General features: G+C 53.6%; 1 protein-coding gene across 3 annotated transcripts; it reads left to right on the top strand.

Moving 5' to 3' along the window:
• Positions 1–848: 848 nt before the first annotated feature.
• On the top strand, positions 849–26,618 carry Kif19 (kinesin family member 19). Of its 3 annotated transcripts, none has more exons than XM_085829435.1 (20): positions 849–1,034; positions 2,596–2,676; positions 14,404–14,514; positions 15,269–15,356; positions 15,648–15,784; positions 16,810–16,935; positions 17,209–17,403; positions 17,852–17,998; positions 19,025–19,147; positions 20,809–20,974; positions 21,501–21,675; positions 21,801–21,996; positions 22,412–22,682; positions 22,768–22,889; positions 23,507–23,640; positions 23,836–23,917; positions 24,081–24,168; positions 25,141–25,538; positions 25,756–25,915; positions 26,133–26,618. In XM_085829435.1, the coding sequence occupies exons 1-20, from the start codon at positions 996–998 to the stop codon at positions 26,261–26,263; spliced, it is 2,970 nt and encodes a 989-aa protein (XP_085685561.1). In that variant the 5' UTR covers positions 849–995; the 3' UTR covers positions 26,264–26,618. The 3 variants fall into 3 exon arrangements, with proteins under 3 accessions (XP_085685561.1, XP_085685560.1, XP_021032440.1); XM_085829434.1 differs by having other exon boundaries at positions 23,836–23,941; positions 24,093–24,168; XM_021176781.3 differs by having other exon boundaries at positions 23,836–23,941.
• Positions 26,619–27,027: the final 409 nt, after the last annotated feature.

Below are 27,027 nucleotides of genomic sequence, written 5' to 3'. Positions count from 1 at the left end.
GGACAACATTTGGGTGTCAGGTCTGGCCTTTTACACATGTGGGTCTCAGGTAGTAAGCTTGCAAGCTCCCTGACAGGGCAAGCCATCTGGCGGATCCTCAGATTATTTTAAGTAAGCTTATGATTTTGTGTCCAGCCACATCCATAGCTAACCTAGGCCAAATGCAACCTGAGGGGACAGGTGGACTCTCCTGGGTGGTGCTACTCTGGCAGGCAGGCTAAATCCATCCATTCTGACTTCAGGCTTGGTTTGCTCGTGTGTCTACACACTTTACTTAGCCAGGTGCCAAAAGGGTGCAGGCCAGCTTTTCACCCACCCTCTCACTCCCTCATCCTCTCTTCCTCTGGACAATGGGTGCAGATACCCACACCCTAGGCACTGGCCTCCACCGCTGTGAAGCCAGCATTGCTCCTGGAAACTTGAGGCTGCTAGGCGCGCCCTGGAGACGCCCAGTAACAGTCAAGAGAGCAGCGGAAGATCGTGGCCACAGGCAAGGTTGCTTCTGCCCAGCTAGTCGCGTGCCAGGCGGGTGTCGGGAGCGCAGAAGACACAGTCAGGAGCCTCGAGCCTGGGCACGGGTGTGTGCGGAGGGGCCACCAAACGGACGCCGCTAGGCCGGGAGGAGGTCGAGACGCTCAGACCGGTGACCACTCGTACTGACAGAAAACCTCGGGACAAGCAGCAATAGCTGCAACAGAAGCACAAGGGGGCCGGGAGTGTCCTGCGTGGAGGCGTCCTGCTCACCCAAGTTCAGGGGGCAGAGCGCAGAAGGCGGAGCGAGCACAGGGGGCGGGGCAGCACAGGGGGCGGGGCGGAGCCGGACGGGCCCTCCTGGCCCCGCCTCCTGGTCAGCGCTCGGGCGGCAGGCGCGTTGTTGGTTTCGGGTTGTCAGGCAGCAGCGGAGGCGGAAGAGCGATCCGAGGAGGTGACCATAGTGGAGGTGCGTCTCGGCCATGCCAGCTGTCGCGGCCTGAGGCCCTTTACCTACCGCAATCATGAAGGACAGCGGTGACTCAAAGGACCAGCAACTCATGGTGAGACCCCTTATCAAGCTCCTGCTTGGTTCCCCTACACCAAACCTGAGACTTGACAGCCTCAAACATAGTGATCACTGAGAGCAAGAGATGGGAGTCTGGGACTGTGCAGAACAACTACCCAAGTTCTCAGTGGCCAGAAGGAATGGTGGCACTTCCTGAGGTTAGTAAGTTCAGCCACTTTGGGCCAAGACTCGGAGGTCAAGACCCAAGAGAGGTCTCAACTATTGCCTGAGAAGGAAGCTGGGATTCGCTAGTGAACCAGAGGGCTTAAATCCAGCCAAGTCTTGCTTTAAAGGGAGATGGAGCCACAGATAGAAAGACAAAAGCCCCCGAAGTAGGGGGAGCCAGCACCAAGTCTGGGGAGCAGTTAGTTATGGGCTGTGCCTCAGGCTCTGTCCAAATCAGGACTCCAGATACTTCAGAGAAATGCTAGAAGCCACCTGGATAGTCCCAGGGTCTACTGGCCTGGGAAGAATAGCCACATGGGAAGGAGTAAGGGTAGGTAGAGACCAAAGAGAGATTCTTGACTATCAGTGGTGGAAGCTGGAGCCACAAAGAGAAGCCTTGGTGCTACTCAGGTTGTAGGATAGGCGGAGATCTCTCCTCTCTCTTTCACAGCCTTCTTCCCAGTCCCTAGCCTTAACCTATGATCTGTGGAAATGGTCCTTCAGCCCTAGCAGGCAGAGCATCACTACCACAATGCCCGAGAACCTGTTTCTGCAAAGGGAAGCTTGGAGTCAGCCCTAGGAGCCAGTTCCAGACTCGGTGGCACCCTCTCTGACAGTGAGAATGGCCTCTTTGAAAGAGTTTGCTCCAAGAATATTCATTGTCATTAGGGCAGGAACAAAGGCCCTCCTTTCACCAAGGAGGCGTATCCAGGAAGGAGGCTGATAAAGGCAATAGGATGAAAGGAACTGAGGGTCCTTGAGGTCCACTCAGTATTCAGGCACCTCCTTTTGCTCAGCAGAAGAAATTCTCCCCAATCCCTGACTCTGGTTTTATTTTGGAGGAAGACATATCTATCTCTCACTGGCCAGGAAATAACAGAGAAGCCCTTGGTAACACTTCCTGGGAGTGTTAGGATGCAGCCACAAGTTGCTGGAAGGACAAGGGGAAGATCCTCATCCTATCCTCATTTCTACACCATTCTGTCCACAGTCCCCCCCCCCCCCCTTCCCAACAGTACCTCACTCTCAGATGCAGACAGGTGGCTCTAGTCCCCAAGGCTCCGGATTTCAGCCCAAGGGAGTGGCAAGTGTTTAATTTGGGCATGTGACTGATGCAGCCTGTGTAGACAGTTCTTCCCCTTGGGGCTCCCCCTGAGGTATAAAGACTTTTGAAAAGAGACACTCAGACTCATCCAGACACCCTGTGGACCAGCTGCCCTCTGGCTCAGGCAATGCCCTAGACCCACAATGTTCTTCAGGACCAAGGAGATGCAGATGGTTGGATGCTGGAGAACACAACCCTGTTGGGAAAGGAATTCAAAGACCTTGTCATCCCTCCCTCCATGGTTACATATGGTCCTCTTAACCCAGGGCTCTGGTCTTTCTCCCAGGTGGCACTTAGGGTCCGGCCCATCAGCGTGGCTGAGCTGGAGGAGGGAGCTACCCTCATCGCTCACAAGATGGATGAGCAGGTACTTGGGGCTGCAACCAGGAGCTGCAGGGTGGAGGCTGGCTCACCTTGCTCTGCATACATACCTGGGTGGGCTCTCCACAGCATCACCAAGAAAGAGGCTTTCTTCTCTCAGGAAGACTTCCTAGAGCAGACCAGGAAAAGCTATGAGCTTTTGGAGCCTGGGTGGGCCCAGACCATAAGATACATTTTGATCCACATGCTTTCAACATCCCCATATGACAGCCAGCTATCCACAGAGCACACATTTAGCTGGTCTAGCAGAAACCCACCACTAGAGCAGGCAAGTTTGGCAGAGCTCTTCACTGTCTACTCTCTTGGTCTTCACATCAGCACGGTGAGAGAGAGCATCTGAGATAATAATTATTCATAACGAACCTAGAACATGCTGGAAGCTGTGCTAAAAATTAGAAAAAAAAAAAAAACACTCCAATATGAAAAGCCCCATGCTCCCTCTGTTGCTGGAGTTTACTGTGGGGAGAGAAGACAAGGCATTGATCAAAGAATTAAAACATATATAAGAATGTGCAGCCTAGAAGGGCTAGAAAAACAGAGTCTGTTGTTCAGAGAGTAAATAAGGGTCTTGGGCCTAGGCTCCCTTAAGAGATGGTGACAAAGATATCTCAGTGGCTAAAACATTTGCCTCATGGGCATGAGGCCTGGGGTGTGACCTCTGGAACCCCCATAATGCTATAAAATGTTTGTGAGTGTATTGGTCTACCTGTAACTCCAGCCTTGGAAGGCAGAGACTGGGAACTCCCAGACTGAGCTAGCTGACAAGAGTAGTCATATTCATGAGCTCTGAGTTTGATTGAGAGACCCTGCCTCAATGCACGGGGTGATAGAGTGATCACAAAGGTTGCAGAACAACTCAGGATGATTTTTAGCATCAATGTTAGGGTTCCACATGTACACATATAAATGCCAACAAACATACAAACACACAAGGAAAAAAGGGGAGAAATGAGAGAGAGAGAGACTGGATACGATAGCACACGTGTGTAATCCAGTACTCATGAGGCTGCGGCTAGAGGATCGGGAATCCCATGCTATCCTGAGCTGCAAATTGAGACCCTGTCTTAACTGGCACTGGGGTGGATTATAAAGATAAGCTCTCGCCAGGTGGTGGTGGTGCACTGGACTCTGGAAGCAGAGGCAGGTAGATCTTTGAGTCTAAGACCAGCCTGGTCTGTGGAGTGAGATCCAGGATAGTCAGGGCAACACAGAGAAACCCTGTCGATGATGGTGATAGTGATGGTAATGGTAATGGTGATGGTGATGGTGATGGTGATGGTGATGATGATGATGATGATAAGAGATCTTTAGCAGGGTACCCAAGAGGGAAAATTGCAATCAGAAGGACTTGTTATGTGCAAACCCCTTGAGATGGGGCCACAGTGCAACTACATCACTAAGAAAAAGCTAGCGTGGCTCAAGGAGAGGGGAAAGAGGTATGAGGTGAGGTGATACAGATAGGACCTGAACCAAACTCTTTGCCAACGTGGCCACAATGCTTGATTGGGTAGGTACTTCAAGACCGAGGTACCAGAGTTGTTCTGGGCACAGTGGTGGGGACAGGAGCATATTGGTGTGACAGCCTGACAGTGCCCCTCCCTGTGCTTTGGAGCTGTGTGGCTGGCTACTCTGAGCATGGGGGCTCACTGGCTGTGCTGTGGGATGGGTTCTAGGGTCAGGAAGCATGAAGCAGAAGCTACAGAGCTTAGGAAGGCTGTGGACGGACGCTTCCCCTGAGCCAGGCCCTCTAGGCTGGCCTCAGGAAGCCCCAAATGATTTATTTCCTTTTGCCTCTTTCCTCAAAGTCCTTGGGGAAAGTGGAGGTGTCTGGAAGAACCCCATATGGTGGGCAGGGGCAGAGAATGTATGGAGACAGTGTAGTAGCCTCATCTTTAAGTGGGGGAGCACAGCCTACTGTCCTCCTTTTTCAATGGTTTGTGAGTTTTGATGTTGTTTGTTTGAGGCAGGGTCTCATATAACCCAGACAGGCCTTGAACTTACTATGTAGCCAGAGATGGCCTGATCTCCATGCCTCTCCTTCCCAAGTGCTAATATTGTAGGTGTGCTGGTGCACCATGTCTCTGGGTGATGAAATGCTGGAGATTCAACCCAAGGTGTTGTGTGTGCCAGGCAAACACTCTACAACGGAACTACATCCTTACAAACCAGCCCCCCCCCCATTAGCTTTTATTTTTTATTCTATGGTGGACCTAGCAAACACACACACACACACACACACACACACACACACACACACACATCTTGGTGCATGTTTGGGGCAGTTGATTCTCTTGTGGTTGCGGCTCTCTGGGATTAAATTCAGAGTATCAGCTTCACCGGCTGACCCATCTTTCTAGTCCCACAAGAAAATCTCTTTGGAGCCGGGCGTGGTGGTGCACGCCTTTAATCCCAGCACTCGGGAGGCAGAGGCAGGCGGATTTCTGAGTTCGAGGCCAGCCTGGTCTACAAAGTGAGCTCCAGGACAGCCAGGGCTATACAGAGAAACCCTGTCTCGAAAAACCAAAAAAAAAAAAAAAAGAAAATCTCTTTGGAAAGTCTTTGCTGTGCCTGCCCAGTGCCTGGTGCACAGGAAGAGCTCTATAGATGTCAGTTCTAGTCTGTAGAGAAGGAGGTTCCCCCAAAGCTGCTGTTAGCCACTGAGAGGGGTCAGCTAGAACAGTCAAAGCCCTTGGGAGAAGAAACCTCCTTCTAGACAAGGCCACTCCCTATTTCTGCTTCCAAGGATATCAGGTTCGCAGTCTGAGACAATGGGGGCTCTCTCAGCTGCTACTGGCTCCGGGCCACCTTGGGGGTTGATCAACATGAAGTGAAGGGAACAGCCCCTGTTCAGGACCCACGCCTGTCGGACACTGGCTCCCTCTGTCTATGAGGGCAAAGAGAGTGTCTCCCAGCCTGGCCCTGGCCTACCCCAGCGAGCTACACCTCCCACCAGGCCAGAGCTGGGCCAGCCCAACAGGCAGCTCCTTTGTCAGCAGAGACTCTGAGAGCGCTGTCTAAGCATTATGGGCACAGGGCTCTTCACACCGCCCCCTGCACGCTGTCCTCAGCTCCCCAGTGGCTTCAAAACTGGGCTTGTACAGGAGAGCCTAGCCTAGCCCCTCTCACTGCTGCCTGGGAGTGGCTACAACAAAGGCCTGGTTGACAGCCCAAGTGAGCTGTCTCTTGGCACATAGGCCCTGGCAACTAGGTGTTTAGGACACAGGAACCCAAGAACCAACATGGCAGAGAGACTTCCTTGTCTCCTATTCTAACCAACCTCCTGGCCCTGGCCCTCTCCCAGAATCTTGCTGTTCATCTCTTCCTCTCCAGGGATGCCTAGCCCAGAGGAAGGCTCAGGATTTTGGCTTGGTCAAGCCAGTTGTCCCCCTGTTCTCTTCTCTGAAGTCATAGGGCATGGTGGCTGGGCCGTGGGGCAAGCTGGTGAGCTAGCCCAGGTGGCAATGGTTATATGGCTAGGCCCATGTGGTCAGCACAATGCCCTGCCCCTTCTGAAGAAGAGGTCAGTAGGGTGGTAACTTGCTTTCCATTGCTCCCTGGGGCTGGGGCTGTCATGGCCTCTGTGTCCTGGCCCCTCTGAGGGACTCACTAAGTCAACTCACTAGGGCCTTGGGTGGTAGGTCCTGCCTCTTGCTTCCTGTCTCTCCTCAGAGTTGAATGGGTTCCTCTGCGGGTATCCTATCAAGGTAAGGTAATCCAATGCTATCAGTATGGCCTGGAACCCTTCCCTGAGCTCAGCCAGCCCACTGGTCATTGGCAGCTAGTAGGTACAGCTATAGCTCACTTGTCAGTGGGTCCTAAGTGGAGACAGTGGGAGGCTACTCATTTACTCACTGACTTCAGTCACTCTGTGAGGCGTCCCAAGCCTGCCTTAGGACTGAGCATCATCTTTCTAGGGATATCTGGAGCCTAGCAGCCTGTAGCAATGAGGTTTAGCAGAAGAGGTACACCAACGGGCAGAGTTCCCAAGCATCGAGAGGCCAGTGTGAGTCCAGGGCTACAGCTAAGTTGCTAGACTGCTTCCTTTCCTAGCTCACACTAAGCCCTAGATTTAATCCTCATTGCCATAGAAACTTGACATGGCGGCACAGGCCTGTACTCCTGACACTTAAGAGGCAGAGGCAGGAGGATCCGAAGTTCATGGTCATCCTTGACCACATAGCAAATGTGAGCCCAGCCTGGGCTACATGATGAGACCCTGTCTCATTAATTAAAATGGTGGAGGGAGAGAAAGAGGGAGGGAGGGAGAGAGAGAGAGCAGGCCAATGTATGTCTAGATTCTGGGAACATTGAAGTGGGTCTTGGATTTGTCAAGGGGCTAGTTCTGATAGCTTCCAGGGACCTAGAATCACAGAGCTCTCGTTCATATGAGAACCGTGATCTTCATGCCTGTCGGAAGAGTCTTCATCAGAGGGTCTGTACACAATTCGCCCAGAGGAAGGGGGCATGGGAGTTTCCTCTCTCAAAGGCTGCCCTGTAGGGTGGCCTCTGGCCCCAGGACTAAGTAAACCCCTGCCTGCTGCCCCATTGACTTTACACCTGAGCTCTCTGCAGCCCCCTGTGGTTGCTTCCCAGTGATCGGTGCCTGGAGGGGTCTGGTAGGATCTCCTGCCTTAACAGCAGCTGGGGTGTGATGGATCCAGAAGCCAGACCTTTCAAAAGAGCCAAGAAACCAGAAGGGTTGCCTGGAAAGTATCCCAGGTAGGGGTGGGGCTCAGGACAAACAGTGGCCTTCTCCTCCCACCCACCCCTCCCAAAGGCCCCGCCCAGCCTTCCAGGCTGTGTTTATCTGCAGGATTTAAGCCAAGCAGTTATTCGTATAATCCCATAATTAGCACTTGTCCAACTGTCCATCTATGGGGCCTGGTGGAACCACACAAGGTCTCTAAGAGGCCCGCAGGAGGGCCAGAAAAAGTGAGGGGAGGAAGTTCAAGGCAGGGAGGTGACAAGAGGCAGAATGGCTACAAGGGTGGACCAGTGGCCCAGCCCTGGCATGCCCTGGCTGGGTGCCTCAGGGCTGCTAATGACTACCTGGGCCCCTGTTTCCTGTCAGAGGACTGAAGAGTAGCACCTGTTTCACACACCCCGAGAGGTATGGAGAGGATTATAGACGGGGCAAGGCAGCCATTGCGAAAGAAAACGTGGTATAAGGTAACAGATGCGAAAGGTGCAGCTGGAGTTAGCCTGCTTGCTGCCTAGGGCACAGCAGCCTGTGAGGCTCTCTGGGCCAGCCATATAAAAGGCCCTAGGCCCCATTGTTCCCCAAATGCTAAGCATAGTGGGATATGACCAGGGCATAGCCCGATCTTAACTATATCCCCCCTCCTCCTCCCGACAACCACCAAGCTGGTTTCCATCTCTCTATCCCATTGGTATGCCCAAGTGATTGGATCCTACTCTCTCTGTGGTCCTTCATATCTGGCTTCCATTGCCTTAGTGTACTGTTTTCAAGGTTCATGAATATTATAGCTTGTATCAGAATGTCACCATTTTTCACGACCAAGAAATATTTTAGAATATAGACGTATCAAGGGCATTTGAATTGTTTCTGATTTTATTTACCTATTTATTTATTTATTTATTGGCTCTTGTGGACAATGCTACAAGTATCCAGGGATTTCTCCCCTTAGCCGATGGCTGGGTACAAGGAGGGAGTGCTTCTTCATGCAGACGTGTAGGCTCACCTCTCCAGAGATTTTTATGTGATTCTGCAAGGCACCTAGGGAATCTGTGGTTTGCAAGCAGCATTCCTTGGAGACCTTGTGATAAAAGACTCAGCAGACTCCCTGAGAGACACCACATTAGACAACCGCTAAGTCATACCTCCCACCACCTCAGGGTCCCTAGAGTCCCGTAGTCAGGTGAGGTCCTAACTGGGACATCGGCCAGATGTAACTGTGCCCACAGCAGCTGGCTGGGCTGGGCTTTGGTGAGCTTTTTATGAGACCAGTGGGCTCTGCTTTTCCTGGTATCAACGACTCTCTCTCTCTGTCTATAGATCAAAATATGACCAGTAACAGATGTTCTTATTAACCAACAGAACCCTAGACCCAGCCTTTCAGGACTGATAGCCACTTGGAATTCGGGTTTCATTCTGCTTCTGCCTATGGGTATAAAGTGACTGAGCCTGGCTCTCTGGACTGAGGACGAGTCAGCGTGGCTCTTTGAGTCATGGCTTCTTCCTGTTCGTCCTCCTTTACCTCCAACTGGGCCAGACTCATGCCCCTCCCAAAGTGATTCCTTAGCTCCATTGTCTCTGAGCCCCCTCTGAGGTTCTTTGTCTTTGGGGATCTTCTCTACCAGGCTTTGAGGCCAGGGGAGAAGAGCACGGGCTGCTGGGTTTTATACCCCGGAGCCATTTGGCAGTGTCAAATCTGGGGGAAGACTTTCCCAGCACCCAGTGGGTAGGGATCAGGGATTCTCCTGGATATATATAGGACAGTCACAGTGAGGAATGATCAATGGTAAGACACTGGGTTAGGCACCATCACCACCAGAAGGCCAGAGGAACCCCACTAATGCTGCAGTGTTGAACAAGGCACCCACAGCTCAGCAGAAGAAAAGCCTGGTGTGCTCTGTGCAAATATTCCTCACCTGGGAGATATCAAGAGAGAGAGCCCGGTCCCTACTGAGACACCTTGCAGGGGCTAGACAGCCTCTCCCCGGGGTAAGGACCCACTTCCCTGCAGTAGTTCAAGGTTCTAAGTGACTCTAGCACTGACCTAAGAGCCAGGCCAGAGCGAAGACCAGGAGGGGAGACCCACAGCTGCTGGGTCCTCTGCTGAGTTAGGCCCAAGGGCTTCATATGTTGGAGACCTAATCCCAGGACCCTAAACAAGGGCTATTTTTAGATATGCATGCTCATGGACTTAGTTACTTAGGTAAGAATGAGGGCATAGTAAGAGGAAGATGGACCCTTAAGACAGCAGGTTTGACACCATTGCATACACTAGCAAGATTTTGCTGAAAGGACCCACATAGAGCTGTCTCTTACGAGATTATGCCGGGGCCTAGCAAACACAGAAGTGGATGCTCACAGTCAGCTATTGGATGGATCACAGGGCCCCCAATGGAGGAGCTAGAGAAAGTACCCAAGGAGCTAAAGGGATCTGCAACCCTATAGGTGGAACAACATTATGAACTAACCAGTACCCCGGAGCTCTTGTCTCTAGCTGCATATGTATCAAAAGATGGCCTAGTCGGCCATCACTGGAAAGAGAGGCCCATTGGACTTGCAAACTTTATATGCCCCAGTACAGGGGAAAGCCAGGGCCAAAAAGTGGGGTTGGGTGAGAGGGAGGGTATGGGGGACTTTTGGGATAGCATTGGAAATGTAAATGAGGAAAATACCTAACAAAAAAAGAAAAAAAAAAAAAAAGACAGCAGGTTTGTGTCAGGCTGGGCATGTACCTCGGTTGGTAGAGTGCTTGTCTGTCATGCATGAAACTCTGAGTTCGGTTCCCCAGCACTGAATAAAACGGGGTGTGGCGACACACTCCTATAATTTCAGCACTTAGAAACAAAGGTCATCCTTCAGCTATAGAGTGAGGCTGAGGCCAGCCTGGGCTAAATGAGATGCCAGCCCAGCATGGTGGCACATGCCTTTAATCCCAGTATTTAGGAGCAAAGTGCAGGGAGATCTCTTGAGTTCGAGGTCATCCTGGTCTACATAGTAAGTTCCACAACAGATGGTACTACACAGAGAAAGATGGGAGAGGGGAGAGGGGGTAGGGGAAGGGGAGAGGGGGAGGGGAGAGGAACGAGGGGCAAGGGGAGGGGGGGAGGAGGAGGAAGAAGAAGAGGAGGAGGAGGAGGGGGAGGAGGAGGAGGAAGAGGAGGAGGAGGGGAGGAGGAGGAGGAGGAAGAGGGGGGGAGGAGGGGGAGGGGGGAGGAGGAAGAGGGGGAGGAGGAGGGGGAGGAAGAGGAGGAGGAGGAGGGGGAGGAGGAGGAGACAAAGTCTGGTGCACCAGCCAAGGGGACATTCAGAGGGTCCCAAAGCTACGGCCATCAGGAGCTTACAGCAGGCCCTGGGTCTACACTGTGAGGATACCCAGGAAGCAGAACCACAGCAAAACTCCAGGCTTTCTTTCCAACCTGCGTTTCACCCCAGAGACCATGTCCAGCCTTTTACCTCTCATGTTTTTCTCTTGAGTGTCCTTCCACCCCACCTCTCTTGGCTGCCTCCTGCTCAACCTTGAAGATACCGTACCAACGTCATCTCTTCTTCCAGGTTGCCTCTCTGTCCTGTCAGGGCTGGACTTGGGGACCTCTCCTCTAAACACCAGCTCTCTCCTGGTTATGAATCTGAGTGTTTCAGAAAGCAGGACACCAGGCTTCATTTTTCTATTTCTTGAAGGCCTTTCCCATGTTTGGGGCACACTGTAGATGCTTCACAGGTGAATTGCCCTGGCCTGAGCACCCCAAGCCAAGTCTCCCATGACAGCCCAGGCTCCCTTCCCAATCCTTTCTGGCTCAGCTATGATTCACCTGGTCAAGGGGCACAAGGGCTCCCTTGTGTTCTGTGACAGTCAGAAACAACACTGATATTCTGGGGTCCTGACAGATGGATCCCAGACAAAGCCCTCATTAAGTGGGGTGGTGGCAGGTGGGATGACAGTCCTCTGATGCGGGACCATTTGGTCATCAAAGAAACTGGGTGTCCAGGTGGACTTGGCAGTGCCTGAAAGGGATAGAAAAGCTGTCTGTTAGAGTAGATGATAATGCATGTTGTTCGCCCCCTTCACCAAGGCCCCGTGAGGCTCCTAGTCCACAGGAACCTCAGGACTCAAAATGAGAGTTGTTCTAGCTGGCCCTGCTCCTGGTGCAGCCCTCAGGAACCCATGCCAGGGCCCTCAAAGCCAGGTTTTGTCTTCATCTAGGTCTGAAATCTGAGCAGGCGCAGGCTGCTGAGAGCCTGGGATAAGGATCAAACCCTAGGGAAGGCTGGGAGGGCTGTAGGGCTGATGCTCTGAGGAGGGGACAGTGACTAAGGACTGGTGACCTAGGGAGCAGTGCAAGCCCAATCATCCTACACTGAGATCACCATGGCTGCTAACCTTTGGGGTGGGGCAGAGTTGGTGGCCTTTCCCTGCACAGGACCATTGCTCAGCACCCAGCCTGTCTGTGACTTTTCTCTCTAGCTGAAGCCTCATCTGATTGACAAAAACCCACCCCTAGAGAATCACCAAGGGGGTCCTGCTGCTGTCTGGGGTTAGGTGGATACAGGAAGCCTAGGTGCAGGCCTGCTCCAATTATTCCGTGGGAGAAGGGAAGGTGTTGACCCTAGACAGACATGAGATATGGAGAGGAATCTGCCTGGAATCCCTAGGCCATGGTCCTCCTAAATCTTCAGGCATGAGTAAGGGACTCAAAGGGACCCACTGAGGACCCCTCCCAAGCTCCTGAGTTCAGCTGAGCATGTAAACTGTTGTCCTGCTGCCTCGCCTTCACGGCCAACCTCTGCTGCCTTTGATGGCTCTCCATGCCTGGCCCATTATTCACAAGACCTTTGGGACAGTCATAAGTCCTGGCTCTCCTCTGATCCCTGGGAGGGGTGAAGTTGGGGCACAGCTACTGTCTTTGCCTTCCTGTAACAGCCAATCCCCTTCCTCCTTGGTCCTCTGTGAGGACTCAGTTTACCCATGTGTACTGCATCATATTCCCTAGGGCCAAATGAACACATAGGGCTAATGTGAACAGTGGTGGGTGAGGGCTTGGGATGGGGCTACTCAGACATGAAAATGGCTAAAGTACCCCACAAGCCCTGTGGCAACAGAGGGAGAAGGGGATGTAGGGGGAGGGTTCAGAGGGTGAGCAGGGTCCAGCCTGAAAGCCAAGTGGCCAGAATCCCTAACTAACTCTGGATCTACCATTTCCAAGCAACTAGATGCTAGGCTCTGACCAGCCTGTCTGAGAGTAATGATGAGAAATCTATGTTGAAGTTCTCAGTAAAGATCTGGTATTGGCTGGGTGTGATGGTGCATGCCTGTAACCCCAGCATGTAGGAGGCCGAGGGAGGAGGATTGTCCTAAGCTCAAAGCTAGCAGGGCTACAGGGCAAGACTCTGTCTTGAAGAAAAGAAAACAGAACAAAGAAACAGTGCTTGTTAGTGTGCCCCACGATCGACTGTTAGTGTGCCCCAGGAGTGAGTGGCAGCATGCACTGGGAGTGGAGGTCCCCCCTGCCCTCCTTCTCCTTCCCCTCCCTAGTAGAGGATCTAAGACTACCATCTGGCTCCCTGGGAGCAGCCCCACCTCATTAGGACGGCTTATTTCCCCTGGCTGTCTGGCAGAGCCTGGTGTCTAGGGAACTGTGCCTCCCCAGGGACACCTATATTGTGCAAGGGAGCCGCTGATGTTGCCACTCCACCCGTCTTCTGTCTGTTTTTGGTTCTGCCATGCTTTATTCGATAACAGAGTCTTGGGTGAGGGCAGTTAGTGAAGTCCCTTCCCCTGCCTCCACACACTCTCCCTCTTCATGGCTCCTTGAAAGAGGATCGCTGAGATCCACCATGTGTCTGTCACACACTGTCCTGTGGGCTTGTCATAGCCCTGGGGAAGATGACAGCACCATTTCCTCCATTGGGGAGGAGACTGAGGCTCAGGCAGGTCCCCATGGAAGGATGAGGCCACTCCGCTAATTAGAGGCAGGGCTAGGATTCAAAGCGCATCCCTGTGTCTCTTGGTCCTCTCTGAAATTCAGACCACGCCCCCCCCCCATGCCCCAGGAGTAGCTGAGTGTTTTCTGATGTTTCCCATCTTGCATCCTACCCTAGACCAGGAACCCAGCAAGGACCCAGCCACCTGCTCTGTGTTCCTGCTCAGAGCCCTGGGCAAAGCTCAGCCCATGGGGACCTGGGCAGAATGGAGTGGGCTCAGCGAGTATTCTTAAAATAGGGGAGGGACCCAGCCAGTCCATTCCACATCTTAATGTATGTATGTGCCTTCACATGTATATGCACAGAGTAGAGCTGACCCCACCCTGCAGGGGTGGAATGCCAGCCTAGGGTCCTGTAGACTCTCTAATCACAGGTCTTGGCTAGAGATGCAGTTATTTTAAGTTCATGTAGGAGGGACCCAAGCCCACCTGCTTTCTTCAGTAGAGTCACCCAACTGTCAGCAGCTCTTTGCCTGCCTTGTTCTTCAGAGGCTGGGCGTGGAGGGCCAGGCAGGGTCTTGAGAGCCACGGGGCTGCAGAGATGCAGTTAAGAGCCTTCTAGTTTGGGGTCAGGGTCCTGGGTTCTGAGTTCTGTCCCTCCACAGGCTAGGGTTTAGCTTGAAATTCTTCATCTGTCAGGTGGAAGTACACACTTTCCCGTTACTGAAATGGGACGAAGTGAGGCTGTGGTGGAGATGGAGGTGGAGTGGGCAAAATGGATCTCGTCACAAACAATGTGTTATGACAACTAGCAATGTTGCAGTCTTTCCTCCAGGAAAAGCAGCAGGGGGGTGGAACTGTGGCTAGGGGAAGAAGCCTTGGATCTGGGGTTCATTGTAGCTGTTACCCCACCACTTCCCCCCCCCCCACAGTGTTCTCTGCTGCCTTGGGATGGTGTGTCTCCAAGGGGTGGTCATTCATCATCACTAGAGAGGTTTTATCTCCTAAGCACCCAGACCTGAAGCTCAGAGAGCAGATAGGTCTGCAGGCTGTAGGAATTCCAGGTGACAGTGGTCTCCCATCTCGGGAACATTTGCAGATGGTGGTTCTCATGGACCCGATGGAGGACCCTGACGACATTCTGCGGGCACACCGGTCCCGGGAGAAGTCATACCTCTTTGACGTGGCCTTTGACTTCACTGCCACCCAGGTGAGGGGAGAATGTGAACCTGGTCTGGAAACACACACACACACACACACACACACACACACACACACACACACCTCTCCACACTTCGCCCTGCAAGGATGGTTCTCAGGGGATCCTGCTCACATTTTCTTCAGAACTTGCTCCAGCACCCACTTCCTGGAGCTTTGCCTGTTTGTGAACAGTTTACCCACAATGCCTCTCCCACCTGTACTTGTGCACAGCCTGATGTCACGTGACTGCTTGCCTGTATACCCGAGGGGCCGCACGGCGGGCTTTCCGAAGAAACACACTTGGTTAGTTAGCACTCAAATCTCACTCTGCATAGAGTAGTCACATGAGACACCCCCACAGCTGGCCTACTACCTACACAGGCCAGGAGAAGGAAGAACTGTGAAGCCCATCTGGTGTGGGGAGGGCAGGTGGTGGGCAGACACAAGAAAACCTGACACCTTCCTAGGGATCCCATCTTGCCCATCTTCTGGATGCTCAGATGCGCCCAGGAGCTGACTGCATCCTCGGGGCAGGGGTGTGGTGGGGGAGCCAGCTGTAGAGGAGGCGTCTCAGGTGACCTGAGCCCTCTTTGCAGGCTGGTGTCCTCCCTGAGGGGTGTAAGCAGAGACTACCTCCTTCCATTTTCCAAACCCTCTTATCTCTGGCTTAGGGCTCCTGGGACAGACACTCCATCTGTTCTCTGCGAGAACCTGCCTGTAGGCACTGGTGTCTGACCTCTGGGTCCCTTCCTCCTCCCCTGCAGGAGATGGTATATCAGGCCACCACCAAGAGCCTCATCGAGGGTGTCATCTCAGGATACAATGCCACTGTGTTTGCCTATGGCCCTACAGGTGAGGGGGAAGCCCAGACGTAGGCAAGAACTGCAGCCTCCTCCTAGGCTCCCTGGGAAACGAAGCCCTTCACCCTTCATCAGAGAACCAGCCTGGCCCAGGGATGGTCAGGGATAGAGGGAATGATCCAAATCTTGCCTCACCCAGGTCCCCTGTCCCCCAAACACCCCATTCCTCAGCCATCTGGGAGGGAACAGCCTCACGGACAGCTCAAGGTTGCCAGAACACTCTCCCAGTAAGGCTTCTTACCCTTGGCCCCTGCCCTGCTCACCGCCAGTCTGTCCTGTCCAGGCTGTGGGAAGACCTACACCATGCTGGGCACTGACCACGAGCCAGGCATCTATGTTCGGACCCTCAATGACCTGTTCCGAGCCATCGAGGAGACCAGCAATGACATGGAATATGAGGTGTCCATGTCCTACCTGGAGGCAAGTTCCTACTGGGCTTGGATAGGAGGCACATACGATAGGGCAGTCCACCTCCCTAGAGCCAGTTGCTGGCAGTTCCTGGGCTATCCCACAACCCACATGTAGAGCACTGGCCCCACTTGATTAAAAATTGAGACTTGAGAGCTAGGCATGGTGGTGCATGCCTTTAATCCCAGAACTCAGAGGAGCAGAGAACTCTTGAACTAGATCTCTGAGTTCAAGGCCATCCTGGTCTACAGAGCAAGTTCCAGGACAGCCAGAAACCCTGTGTCAAAAAATTAATTTTGTTTTTGAAACACGGAGAACTTAGGCCACTGTGTTCTTAGTGCACGGTGGTGACCCACGTGAGAGCCTGTGGCTCTAATGTGGCGTTGCACGTCACAGTAGCCTGGGCAGCGAGCAGTTTGGGTAGCAGCCTTTGAAAGCACCTCCTTTTTGAGCCTATCCCTTAAGCAAACATCTTCCCATTCTGGACTTCGTGGGTTGAGAGGTCAGGGGCTTATCTAAGACAGCTGGCCAGCCTCCATCTGGCTCCTCTGGGAGTTGATTATCTCCAGGGTGATGTCTCAGAAAGAGGATCGAGGGTAAGAACAAGCAGGTCTTGGCTCAGCCAGCTGGGCTTGTTTTAAAGCCGGCTGGGGGACAGAGTGGAAGCAGGGGGTGGGACAGGGAGGGGGTGACGGCACACAACCTAAGAGAAGTAGTCTGAAGGTTGCCTAGCAACAATCTGAGCTCCCTCTTCGGGCCAAGGGTCCTGCATAGGTCAGTGTGTCCAGCCCAGGGCTGGCCTCTCTGTGGAGGGAGCCCCAGTTGATTCTGAAGCCTCCTGCAACATTGTCTTTGAAACCTCTACCATTGTGTAAAGGCAGTGCTTCCCCAAGTTGGGACTTCCCTCATGGGACCTGGGGACCAGCAAACAGAAGCACACGGTCGTTCCTTTCTTAGGGAGAAGGGGACCACTCAACTGCTCCAGGCCTGGACCTCTTATCTCTCATCTTCCTCCTCCTTTCGCACTGTCCCATCAGATCTACAATGAGATGATCCGGGACCTACTGAACCCGGCCCTGGGGTACCTGGAGCTGAGGGAAGACTCCAAAGGGGTGATCCAGGTGGCCGGGATCACAGAAGTGTCTACCATCAATGCGAAGGAGGCAAGTCTCCAGTACCATGGACAGGACAATCGCTCTCAGGGGAGCAGGAAAAAGGGATCAAGGCCAGGGTGACACTGGGACAGAGGTCACATCATGCCTTAACACGCTCATCCTTGTACAGAGCCTCTCCATTTACAGAGAGACCTGCTTGCAGAGAAATGCCCAGGCCTCTTAGCCCACCCTGGGAAGCTAATAGGCTGGATCTCTCCCACCACCAAGCCCTGGCTCTTCTCTGCAGGGTCCTCACCAGTCATTTCCCTCTCCCATTCCCAGATCATGCAGCTGCTGATGAAGGGGAACCGGCAGAGGACGCAAGAGCCCACAGCTGCCAACCAGACATCCTCCCGCTCCCACGCTGTGCTCCAGGTGGCTGTGCGCCAGCGCAGCCGGGTCAAGAACATCCTCCAGGAGGTGCGGCAGGGCCGCCTGTTCATGATTGACCTAGCTGGCTCTGAGCGTGCCTCTCAGGTAAGGCCTGCTCAGAGGGCACAGTGAAGGGATGGCTTCCCAGAGGAAAGCAATGGGGTAGGGTGGGGCACGGGTGTGCAGGGGTGATGGCTCTCCTGGGTAAGGCCAGTTTTCAGAGGAGGAGGGAGCTCAGGGAGAGGCTGACAGGGAGAGGGTGGTTGGGAAGGAAAGATGTCTCGAGGACGTGTATGTGGGATGGGGAGTGGGGTGATAAGTGGAGTCCCCAGAGAGAAGGGTAAGCAACAGGCCTGATGTCTTGAAGGGTCGTGCTGCTCAGGAATGAGAGGGCACAGCAAAGCCTCCATCTGTACCATGCCTCCTCCATCTCCAGGGACCTCAGAAGAGAGGCCATGCTCTATAACCAGGATCACTGGGGTGTTTGTTGTTGGGCGACTGAATGACGCTTCAGTAGGTTACCCTACTGGGTTATCCCTTACCATCTCCCCAGACACAGAACCGGGGGCAGCGCATGAAGGAAGGAGCCCACATCAACCGCTCTCTGCTGGCCCTGGGCAACTGCATCAATGCGCTGAGTGACAAGGGCAGTAATAAATACATCAACTATCGGGACAGCAAACTCACCCGGCTCCTGAAGGTACCAGAGCAAGCTAGACCTGGGCACTCACTGGTGTTAAGAGGGGGCCCGACAGGCCACACCCAGGCAAAGCTCAGTTATCCCCACTTGGATTTCATCAAGTTCATTCTGTATCGGTATGCCTCATGCAATATTTGAGACAACCTTAAGCCATACCGTTCTATTTACCGTACAACTTGTTGCAAGCAGACGTTCTCTGTGTTTCTGGCAACTCTAACCAAAGCACAGGTAGAGAAAAATGAACATGGGCTGTATCAGGACCTCCTTCTGGAGCTGTGAGCCAGTCAGAGAGAACCAAGAGTCACCTAGATTTGGGGCTTTGTGATGGTCAGCCTTGTGGCCTCCGGAGCTGCTCTTTTGGAGCCAATTACTCATGGCGGAGTCACCTGTGGCCTTCATGTGGGATCCATGGGCACCCAGACTTTGCTGGGTTCAAGGGATTCTCCCCAGCTCTAAAGTCTCCCAGTGTCTCTGTAAGTTAGGAGGGCTAAAGTTACAGATAAGGAAACTGAGGCACAGAAAGGTCAAGGAACCTCCCTGTAGGCTCATACTTTGTAAGCACTGAAAACAGGACCCCAGCAGAGGCCTGTGGGTTCTGAAAGCTTGTATCAGCCTGCCATGAAGACTGCAGCCACAAGCCAGGGGAGTGGGGCTATATGGAAAGGACCACCATTGTATGCATGTGTTTATGTTGTATGAGCGTGGGTGTGTGTGTATGTGTGTATGCACATGTGTACATACGTGTACATATGTGCCTCTGTGTGTGCATGTGTATGTGCACAAGTGCATGTGTACATGTGTGTACGTGAGTGTGCATATGTGCATGTGTGTGCATGTGTGTGTAGGAGCGAATGTGTGTAAACAAGTATGGGTGAGTGTGAATATGTGTGTGTGTGTGTGTGTGCATGCAGTGTATACATGTGTATGTGTGATATACATGTGTGTGCACCCAGGGTGTGGTAAACAGTCTCAGGAAACCTCTGGGGGGGTGTCCTCCAGCTAGCCAGCTCCCCATCCCCCCACCAGGATTCACTAGGCGGGAACAGCCGCACTGTGATGATTGCCCACATCAGTCCAGCGAGCACTGCCTTTGAAGAGTCCCGGAACACCCTGACCTACGCCGGCCGAGCCAAGAATATTAGGACTCGGGTGAGGGCCCTTGGACTACCCCCTAGACACACCCTCCTGGACTGAGATTTGAGGTCCTGAGAGGAGCCTTGCCAGCCGCTCCACTCTTCCAGCAGTGACCTCGTTACCCAGGCCGACATCACTTCAAGGCCCTTCCCTGGACTCCCAGCCACTGCCTGCCTGCCTGGAGCCCTTGGCTCCCAAAGACTCTCTTCTGCCTCTCACTCCAGGCTCGGCTCCCACCCTCCATTCCATCCCTCTCCTGTCCCTTCCTCCTCAGAGGATTACCCAGTCCTCTATATGTCCAAAGCATCTCACCACCACAGTGACAGTCAAAGGCTGCCTTACCCAGTGCCACCCTGAACCGTAACACACTGCCCCATCTGACCTCAGAACCAGGCAGGAGTTACAGCTCCCCTACCGTACAGTTTAGGATGATGAACGTTAAGGACGTAAAGTGACGTCACAGCTAGTGGAGGATAGGGCAGAGACTGCCTGGCTTTCAAGTTCATGATCAAACTATGTTCTCTGGTAAGAAAGTAAGTCTTAGCCTGTGAGGCTGTGGAGGGGAGAATGGCTAACTTTGAAGTGGTTTTAGTGAGCCTTCTTTCAATATCTACAACTCCCCCAACATTGCCATGTAGCCTCCAGGAACTTCACGGGGACAGGTCACATGATCGTGACGAGTTAGTCAGAAGCAGCTTATCCCGATATCGTAGTGAACGCTGCAGCCCAACATTGGGAGGCAGAGGGAGAGGAATCAGAAGTTCAGGGTCATCCTTGGTTACACAATGAGTTCAAAGCTAGCCTGGGCCACATGAGCCCCTAGTAGTAGATTCGTTTTTAATGGATGCTAATAGTAGGAGTTGAGGCAAGCCAGGGAAAGATGAGCTGTCTGTTGTGGGCATGGGGAAACCAGGAGACTTGCCTAACTAAAACAAGACACTCATACAGAAACAGAGTCCAAGCATGGAAGAAATCATGGGGCTAGAATGATGGCTAATGATTCAGAGTACTTGCGGCTCTTCCAGAGGACCTGAGTTCGGGTCCCAGCATCCATATTAAGCACACAACTGCCTGTAACTCCAGCTCCAGGGGGGTCTTACATCTTCTTTTTGCACCCACAGTCAGAGGTACACAGTCCCACACAGACACATACACATAAACTAAAAATGAAATTAAAATCAAAAGAAAGAAAGAAAAGAATCTGAGTAGCAAGACCTCAATACCCGGTGAAGAAATGCGCTCTGTAGGAAATAGGGGACCAGTGAGTAACAGTAGCACTTTAGGATTTAGAGCTAGCAGAGACATGGGGATGTGACAGGAGGCTGTGGGGACGGAGGCAAGGAGACCCTTGCTGTCGTTGAAAAGAACTGGCAAAGGGAAAGAATGAGAGGGGCTGGAGAGATGGCTCAGCAGTTAGGAGCACTGGCTATTCTTCCAGAGGACCTGGGTTCAATTCCCAGCACCCACATGGCAGCTCACAACTGTCTCTTAATTCCAGTTCCATGGGATCTATGGCACCAGACATGCACAGGGCATGTATATATAACGCATGGAAGCAAAATGCTCATACAAATAAAATAAGTCCTTTTAAAAGAGGGGCAGTGGAAGAAAGAGAAAGGGAGGCTGGTTCCTGGGGTGACTGTACCCCTTCATGCCTCATCCTGGGCTCCCTGTAGGTGAAGCAGAACCTGCTTAATGTCTCCTACCACATCGCTCAGTACACCAGCATCATCGCTGACCTGAGAGGCGAGATCCAGAGACTCAAGTGCAAGATCGACCAGCAGGCTGGGCGGGGTCAGCCCCGGGGCAAACTGGACAGAGGTGACATCCGCCACATCCAAGGTATGTAGAGAGGCCTGTGTCTCTGGAGGCCTGAGCTGGTCTCAGCAGCTCTCTCCAAGTGACCTTATGGGGTTATAGGACGAGGTAGCATTAACCCTGGCTCCTCTTGGCTGAGTGGCCTCTGCTAGTTATCCTGGAGCCTTCCCCTGTAAAATGGGACCACACTGTTTGCTTGGCAGAGCTGGAGATGGGGTGGGATGATGTGAGGATATTATATAGGAGCCGCCCGACAGGCTTACCACTCACTGAGACTTGCGTGTTCACTGCGATGGTTTTCTAAAAGATGCCAGAGAAACGGGCATTCTAAAAGATGATAGGGAAAAAAAAAAAAAATCCTTGACACAAGGGTTCTGTGAGGGCTAGCAGAAGAGCCAGAGTCACTGCAGTCAGATGTGATGTGGGCGTGGGAGGAGAGGAATCTGAGAATTTGGAAGGAGAAGCACTGGTCTAGGACTAAGCTGAGGGCCAGAGCCTCAGGTGGGCCTGAGCTGGTGGCCCCTCTGCCCATACCACTCTCACCCGGCAGCTGAGGTTCAGCTACACAGCGGGCAGGAAGGGCCCGCGGAGATGGGACAGCTTCGGGAACAACTCATCAGCGCCTTCCACGAGCAGATGGATGTGCGCCGGCGCCTGCTGGAGCTGGAGAACCAGGCCATGGAAGTCCAGATTGACACCTCCCGTCACCTCCTCACCATCGCCGGGTATGCTCGCCCCTATCCCGGGACCCTTTAGACCCTCCCAGGTTCAGGTTTGGCATGGAGGAGCCTGGAGCATAGAAACACAAATGAGCTGAATCTTGTGTCTCTCGTGGGGGAAATGCTGGCAGCTGGGAGCACGAGAAGTCACGCAGGGCTCTCAAGTGGCGGGAGGAGCGAAGGAAGGAGTCCTACACCAAAGAGGACAGTGAGAAAGACTCGGACACAGGCGATGAGCCAGATAACCTGGAGCCACCTGAAGTGGCATCAGCCCGGGAAAACATCGCCGCCCTGGTGGGCGAACAGAAGAAGTTGCGCAAAGAAAAGGTGTACGGGGCTTGGGGGCGGAGGGCTGGGGAAGAGGGAGACCCAGAGAGCTCAGGCCACAAATCTTGGGTGTCCGGGTCTCTGTGTACTCATACTTCTCATCTCTAAAATGGGAGCAGCCGTGGTGATGTCCAAAAGGGGTCGCTAGAGACCGTTAAACTAATACTTGGCATAAAGCAAGAACTAAGAACATGGTAACCAATATAATAATAGATTTTCACCTTCTGAGTTGGAATTAGGGATGTCACAGGGAATGGTTGAGTCAAGTGGGCACAAAGGCGCCAACTACTTGCAACATCCAGAATAAGCTTAGAAGGCTAGCCTGTGCTTGGAGCATCAGCCAGAAGGCCTGAGACCGGGGCCTGTCTGGACTGGTGGGACTGGTCTGGTGCTGACCCGTGCCGCCCTCCCGCAGCTGGCGCTGGAGCAGCGCTGCCGAGAGCTGCGCGCGCGTGGCCGGCGCCTGGAAGAGACGCTGCCGCGCCGCATCGGCTCGGAGGAGCAGCGCGAGGTGCTCAGCCTGCTGTGCCGCGTGCACGAGCTGGAGGTGGAAAACACCGAGATGCAGTCGCACGCTCTGCTCCGCGACAGCGCCCTGCGCCACCGCCGCGAGGCCGTGCGCCGCCTGGAGCAGCACCGCAGCCTCTGCGATGAGATCATCCAGGGCCAGCGGCAGATCATCGACGGTAGGGCCCAACCGCGAGGGCCTGGGACTTTGTCGTTGGGGCTGAGAGCCCACACCAAGCTCTCATCTCCCCTTTCCCCGGACAGACTACAATCTGGAGGTTCCCCGGCACCTGGAGGAACTCTACGAAGTCTACCTTCGGGAACTGGAAGAGGGCAGCCTGGAGCGGGCCACCATCATGGACCGAGTGGCCTCCAGAGCCCTGCAGGTGGGCGTGTGGGCCGACCTAAATTCGCTGACATGGGGATCCTGCGAGTTCAGTCAAGTTCCAAGAGGAGTTGGTCTTCCTCCCTCCCCTCCCTCCTTCTTTCTCCTTCCCTTCCCCCTCCCTCCTCCTCTCCCACCTTCCCAAGCCTAGATGAGATTCCCCCATTCCTGGGCATTACTACCTGGCCTGGCTATTTTCCCAACCTAGAGTCACAAGGTCAAGACTGTCATCTGAGATGTCACCAAGTGACTACTTGTCAACTAGTCTATCCCAACAGTTGTGAGGCTGAGGCAGGAGGTTAGAAAGATCAGCCACCACTGTACAACAAGATTCTATCTCAAACAATACATGAATGGATGGATGGATGGCTTAATTCATGAATTAATTTCTAAATATCAAGGAAACGATGGATGCTCTAAAGGACCAGGCCATTGAGCTGTGTCACTGAGGCTGCCTAATGGTCCCAGCTTGCTGGGGACCCAGAGCACAGGCCCAGTGCCCTTCACTCCCACCCCCCATCTTAGAGCCCTTATGGCTGTGTTGTTCCTGGTTCAAGGCCTAGTCTTCTGACTCTTCACTCTTGTCGTTACCCCTCTGCCTTCCCATCACACACACAGGACAGCTCCTTGCCCAAAATCACTCCAGCAGGGGCCACACTGACCCCGGACTCTGACCTGGAGAGTGTGAAGACGCTAAGTTCTGATGCCCAGCGCCCCCAAAACAACACCCTACCCCCACTTGGCACAGACAGGTGAGGGCTTAGAGTGGGGAAGATGGAGCCAGAAGCACTTAAAGCTGTGGCATGGGTCTGCAGCCAGGATTTGTGGGTTCTCCTCCCCCCCCCCCGTTGGCACCAACAGGTTCTTCTCTAGGGTGGGGGTGGGTGAACTTTAGTGTGACTAGCCTGGTCGACAGCTGCCTCCTCCTGTTCCTGTGCCAACTGCAGTGAGTCCTACCATGTGTTCAAGGCCAGTCCCAGGGCCTGGCAGGTGAAGAGCTCCTCTGTGCCTACTCCACCCCCCATCCAGGTGGGCAGCCTGGTGACCCAGGAGGTGAGATCTGGGTGCCCAGCAGTGGGTTTGAATCCTTCCAAAAGGCCTAGCACCTCAAAAGGCCACACAGCCTCTGCAGACTGCAGTGCAGTCCCTGGGGTCTTCAAGGTCTTTCCCTTTCCAAACAACTCACCCCTAGGCCCCACCACAGGACAGCCTGGGCAGCCAGATCAACTCTTCCCCGGACAGCAGTGAGAACCTGTCAGAGATCCTTCTGTCCCATAAAGGTGAGTGTGCCTGCCCTGCCCTGCCCTGCCCGCCCCCCGCCTGACAACGTGTAGACTGCTCAGATTACAAAACTAGAAGTCCTTCCTGCTCCCTGGCCCTGCTGAAGGTCCCCCATTCACTGGCTTTATCAGAAGGACTAGCCACCTGTTCAGGGACACGCAGAAGATGGGGTACAATTAGAAATTAAAATGGTGATGCCTACCCCCCTCCCCACTAGATAATGCAGTAGCAAATTCTAAAATCTAATCCATCCCTGACCCCTAGACAGACAGATAGACTAAACCCACTGTCTAAAATATGTGAGGGTTTTTTGGAGGGGGTACTAGGAATTGACCCTAGGACCTCACACACAATAGACTGGGATTAAAGGCAGGTGCCACCGCCACCACCTGGCTCACTTTTAATCTTGTTGCTCACTTTTAGATCTAAGTTGCATGGGTTGGCAGGCCTCCTCTTCCTTCTCCTCCTGCCCCCTCCTCCTCTGCTCCCACCTCCTCTCCCTCCTCCTCCTCCTTCACCTCTACCTTCTCTTCCTCCTCCTCCTCTTCTCCTGAGACAGGGTCTAACTATGTAGCTTAGGCTAACCTGGAACTCACTATGGTCAAATTCACAGAGACCCCCTGCTTCTGCCTTCCAAGTGCTGGGATTAAAGGTTTGCACCACCATGGCCAGCCAGCCTTAAGCTTTTGATCTTCCTGCCTCAGTTTCTGAAGGAGCTAAGATTACAGGCCTATGACACCAGTCCAGACTCCCAGTGTCTCAGTTCATCTTTGAAGGAGCCCCAGAGTATTCATTTTGCAATCCCATTTACAAATGAAATTAAGATCCCCAGGGTTCGCCCAAAGCTTCTCAGAATTAGTGAGTTAGAGTTCTGGAAGTGAATTCTGTGAGTCCTGGCTTTTGCTCACTTTTGTCCTGTGAGGAAGAGGTGTGGGAGGTGGCCTTGACCCTGTATTTGGTATCTGCTTTAGAGAGGAAAGAGATCCTGACGCGGACCAAGTGTATCTCCGTGAAGGCCGCCCAGCGGCGCTCCCGGGCCCTGGGAACGGAAGGGCGCCACCTGCTGGCACCTGCCACAGAGCGCAGCAGCCTATCCCTGCACTCGTTGAGCGAAGCTGATGATGCTCGCCCACCCGGGCAACTGGCCTGCAAGCGGCCGCCCAGCCCGACACTGCAGCATGCCATCAGCGAGGACAATCTATCTAGCAGCACGGGCGAGGGCCCCTCCAGGACGGTAGGACCTCGAGGTGATGGCACTGGGTCCTGGGTGCGTGGCCAGAAGAAATGCCTCAGCAAAAAAAGGGAGGAGTCACTGGAAGCGAAGAGGAGGAAGCGGAGGTCTCGGTCCTTCGAGGTCACAGGACAAGGGGTGAGGCAAAGGGCAGGGTTGAAATGTTTGCACCCGTTACTAATGTGTGGGCGTCTGCGGGCTAGCACCCTCCAGAAGCAACAGGACACTTCCAGCCCTTCACTACGCTTTGAGCCCTGACACAACTATCACCCCCAAATAAAGTAGCTAGGACTGGGTTCTGTAGCTGAGCTCTGGACATCTCTCTGCTCCATTCCGCTATTTTCCATCTGTACAGCTGTCCCGTCCCAAGACACACCTACTAGGACCTCGTCCCTCCGAGGGCCTTTCAGATCGCCGGATGCAGGCGTGTGGGCGGCCATCTCCTGGTGTCAGGCATCTGGGAAAAGTCTCTCTGCCTCTGGGCAAGGTCAAATTTCCTCCAAACCAGAACACAGGTCAGTACTAACCAAAAAGGGACTGAGGTGGGAGAGGCCTTGACCAGCTGAGAGGGGAAACACACAGGCCTCCTGGCCGGATCTAGAAGCATGATTCAAGGAGCAGTACTGGGTGGGGTTTGCAAACTGGGATTGGTCCCCTTAGGAGTTCAAGACCTCTGGGAGGTAGGGGAGGAAAGAAATTCCTCAACTAGTGCTGCCTTTTCTCCTGTCATAGGGTCTGGAAACCCTTCACCCCTTCTTGTCGCCCCCAACCAAGTCGGTGTTTCCCGTAGAGCTACACGTGGGCCCAGCCTACCCCATGGCTCAAGCACCTTTGGCAAAGATGGACGCCTCCAGCATAACTGAGGGATCCAGGCACCTACTATTCTGAACCCCAAGACTGAACGGGGTGTAGCAGGGACTGGGAGGTGGAAGCTGGGCAGATGGGGATCCCATAGAGCAAGAGCTTAGAGGACTGGGCTCCCATGACCCGGAAACGGTAGGGTTGTCTGCAGAACTCTGCCGTGTTCACCCTGCCACTAGAGAGGGAGGTGAGTCCCAGAGGCCCGGCTTCCCAGCCTGGGACAGAGCATTATTGCCAAAAACTTGTACAGACCTGGGGCCAGTCTCGGCTTCGGCAATGGGGGAGAGGAGCTGTTGGTGAGAGGGATTCCTGGGCCCACCCCTGGGCCTGGCTGAAGATAGGGGATGGGGGAGGAGCCCACAGGACTTCACGTAGGGAGGGGAGGGGTGGGGAGGGAATCTGGTTTTGTAACTTCTCTGTTGGCTTTTTTTTTTTTTTTCTTTTTGCCTTTCTTTCAAATAAAGTCCTACTGGGGTTTTGATGGCTGTGTTGGGAGCTGTGGAATGTGCAACGTTGGGACTCAGACTGGTCCAGATCCTGGCCCTTTCTCTCCCAGAGCCTCATCTCCCATGGCCCAAACCTACACACAACTGGGGAATGTTTTTTCTTCAAGTTGCCAAAACTCTCCTTCTCCAGAAAAAAATGGGGCTAGAGCTAGGTCTAGTTTTCGGCCCTCACTCAAGGGCCTTTTCACTACCCTGGACCCTTCACAAAGGCCAGAGACTTGAAGGGCAGTGGCAAAAAGTCCCACAAGCCACAGGGGCGG

Source organism: Mus caroli, unplaced genomic scaffold, assembly GCF_978045245.1.
Source record: "Mus caroli unplaced genomic scaffold, Mus_caroli_1 scaffold_13, whole genome shotgun sequence".
In the NCBI taxonomy this organism is placed as follows: Eukaryota; Metazoa; Chordata; class Mammalia; order Rodentia; family Muridae; genus Mus; species Mus caroli.
The sequence above is the reverse complement of the archived record's forward strand: the minus strand, read 5'-3'. Positions and strand labels throughout refer to the sequence as shown.

Coding starts and splice junctions, on each gene's coding strand:
- Kif19 (XM_021176781.3), top strand. CDS start 996: ATGAAGGACAGCGGTGACTCAAAGGACCAGCAACTCATG. Junction 15,357..15,647: donor GTTTGCCTATGGCCCTACAG/GTGAGGGGGAAG, acceptor TGTCCTGTCCAG/GCTGTGGGAAGACCTACACC. Junction 16,936..17,208: donor CTACCATCAATGCGAAGGAG/GCAAGTCTCCAG, acceptor TCCCATTCCCAG/ATCATGCAGCTGCTGATGAA.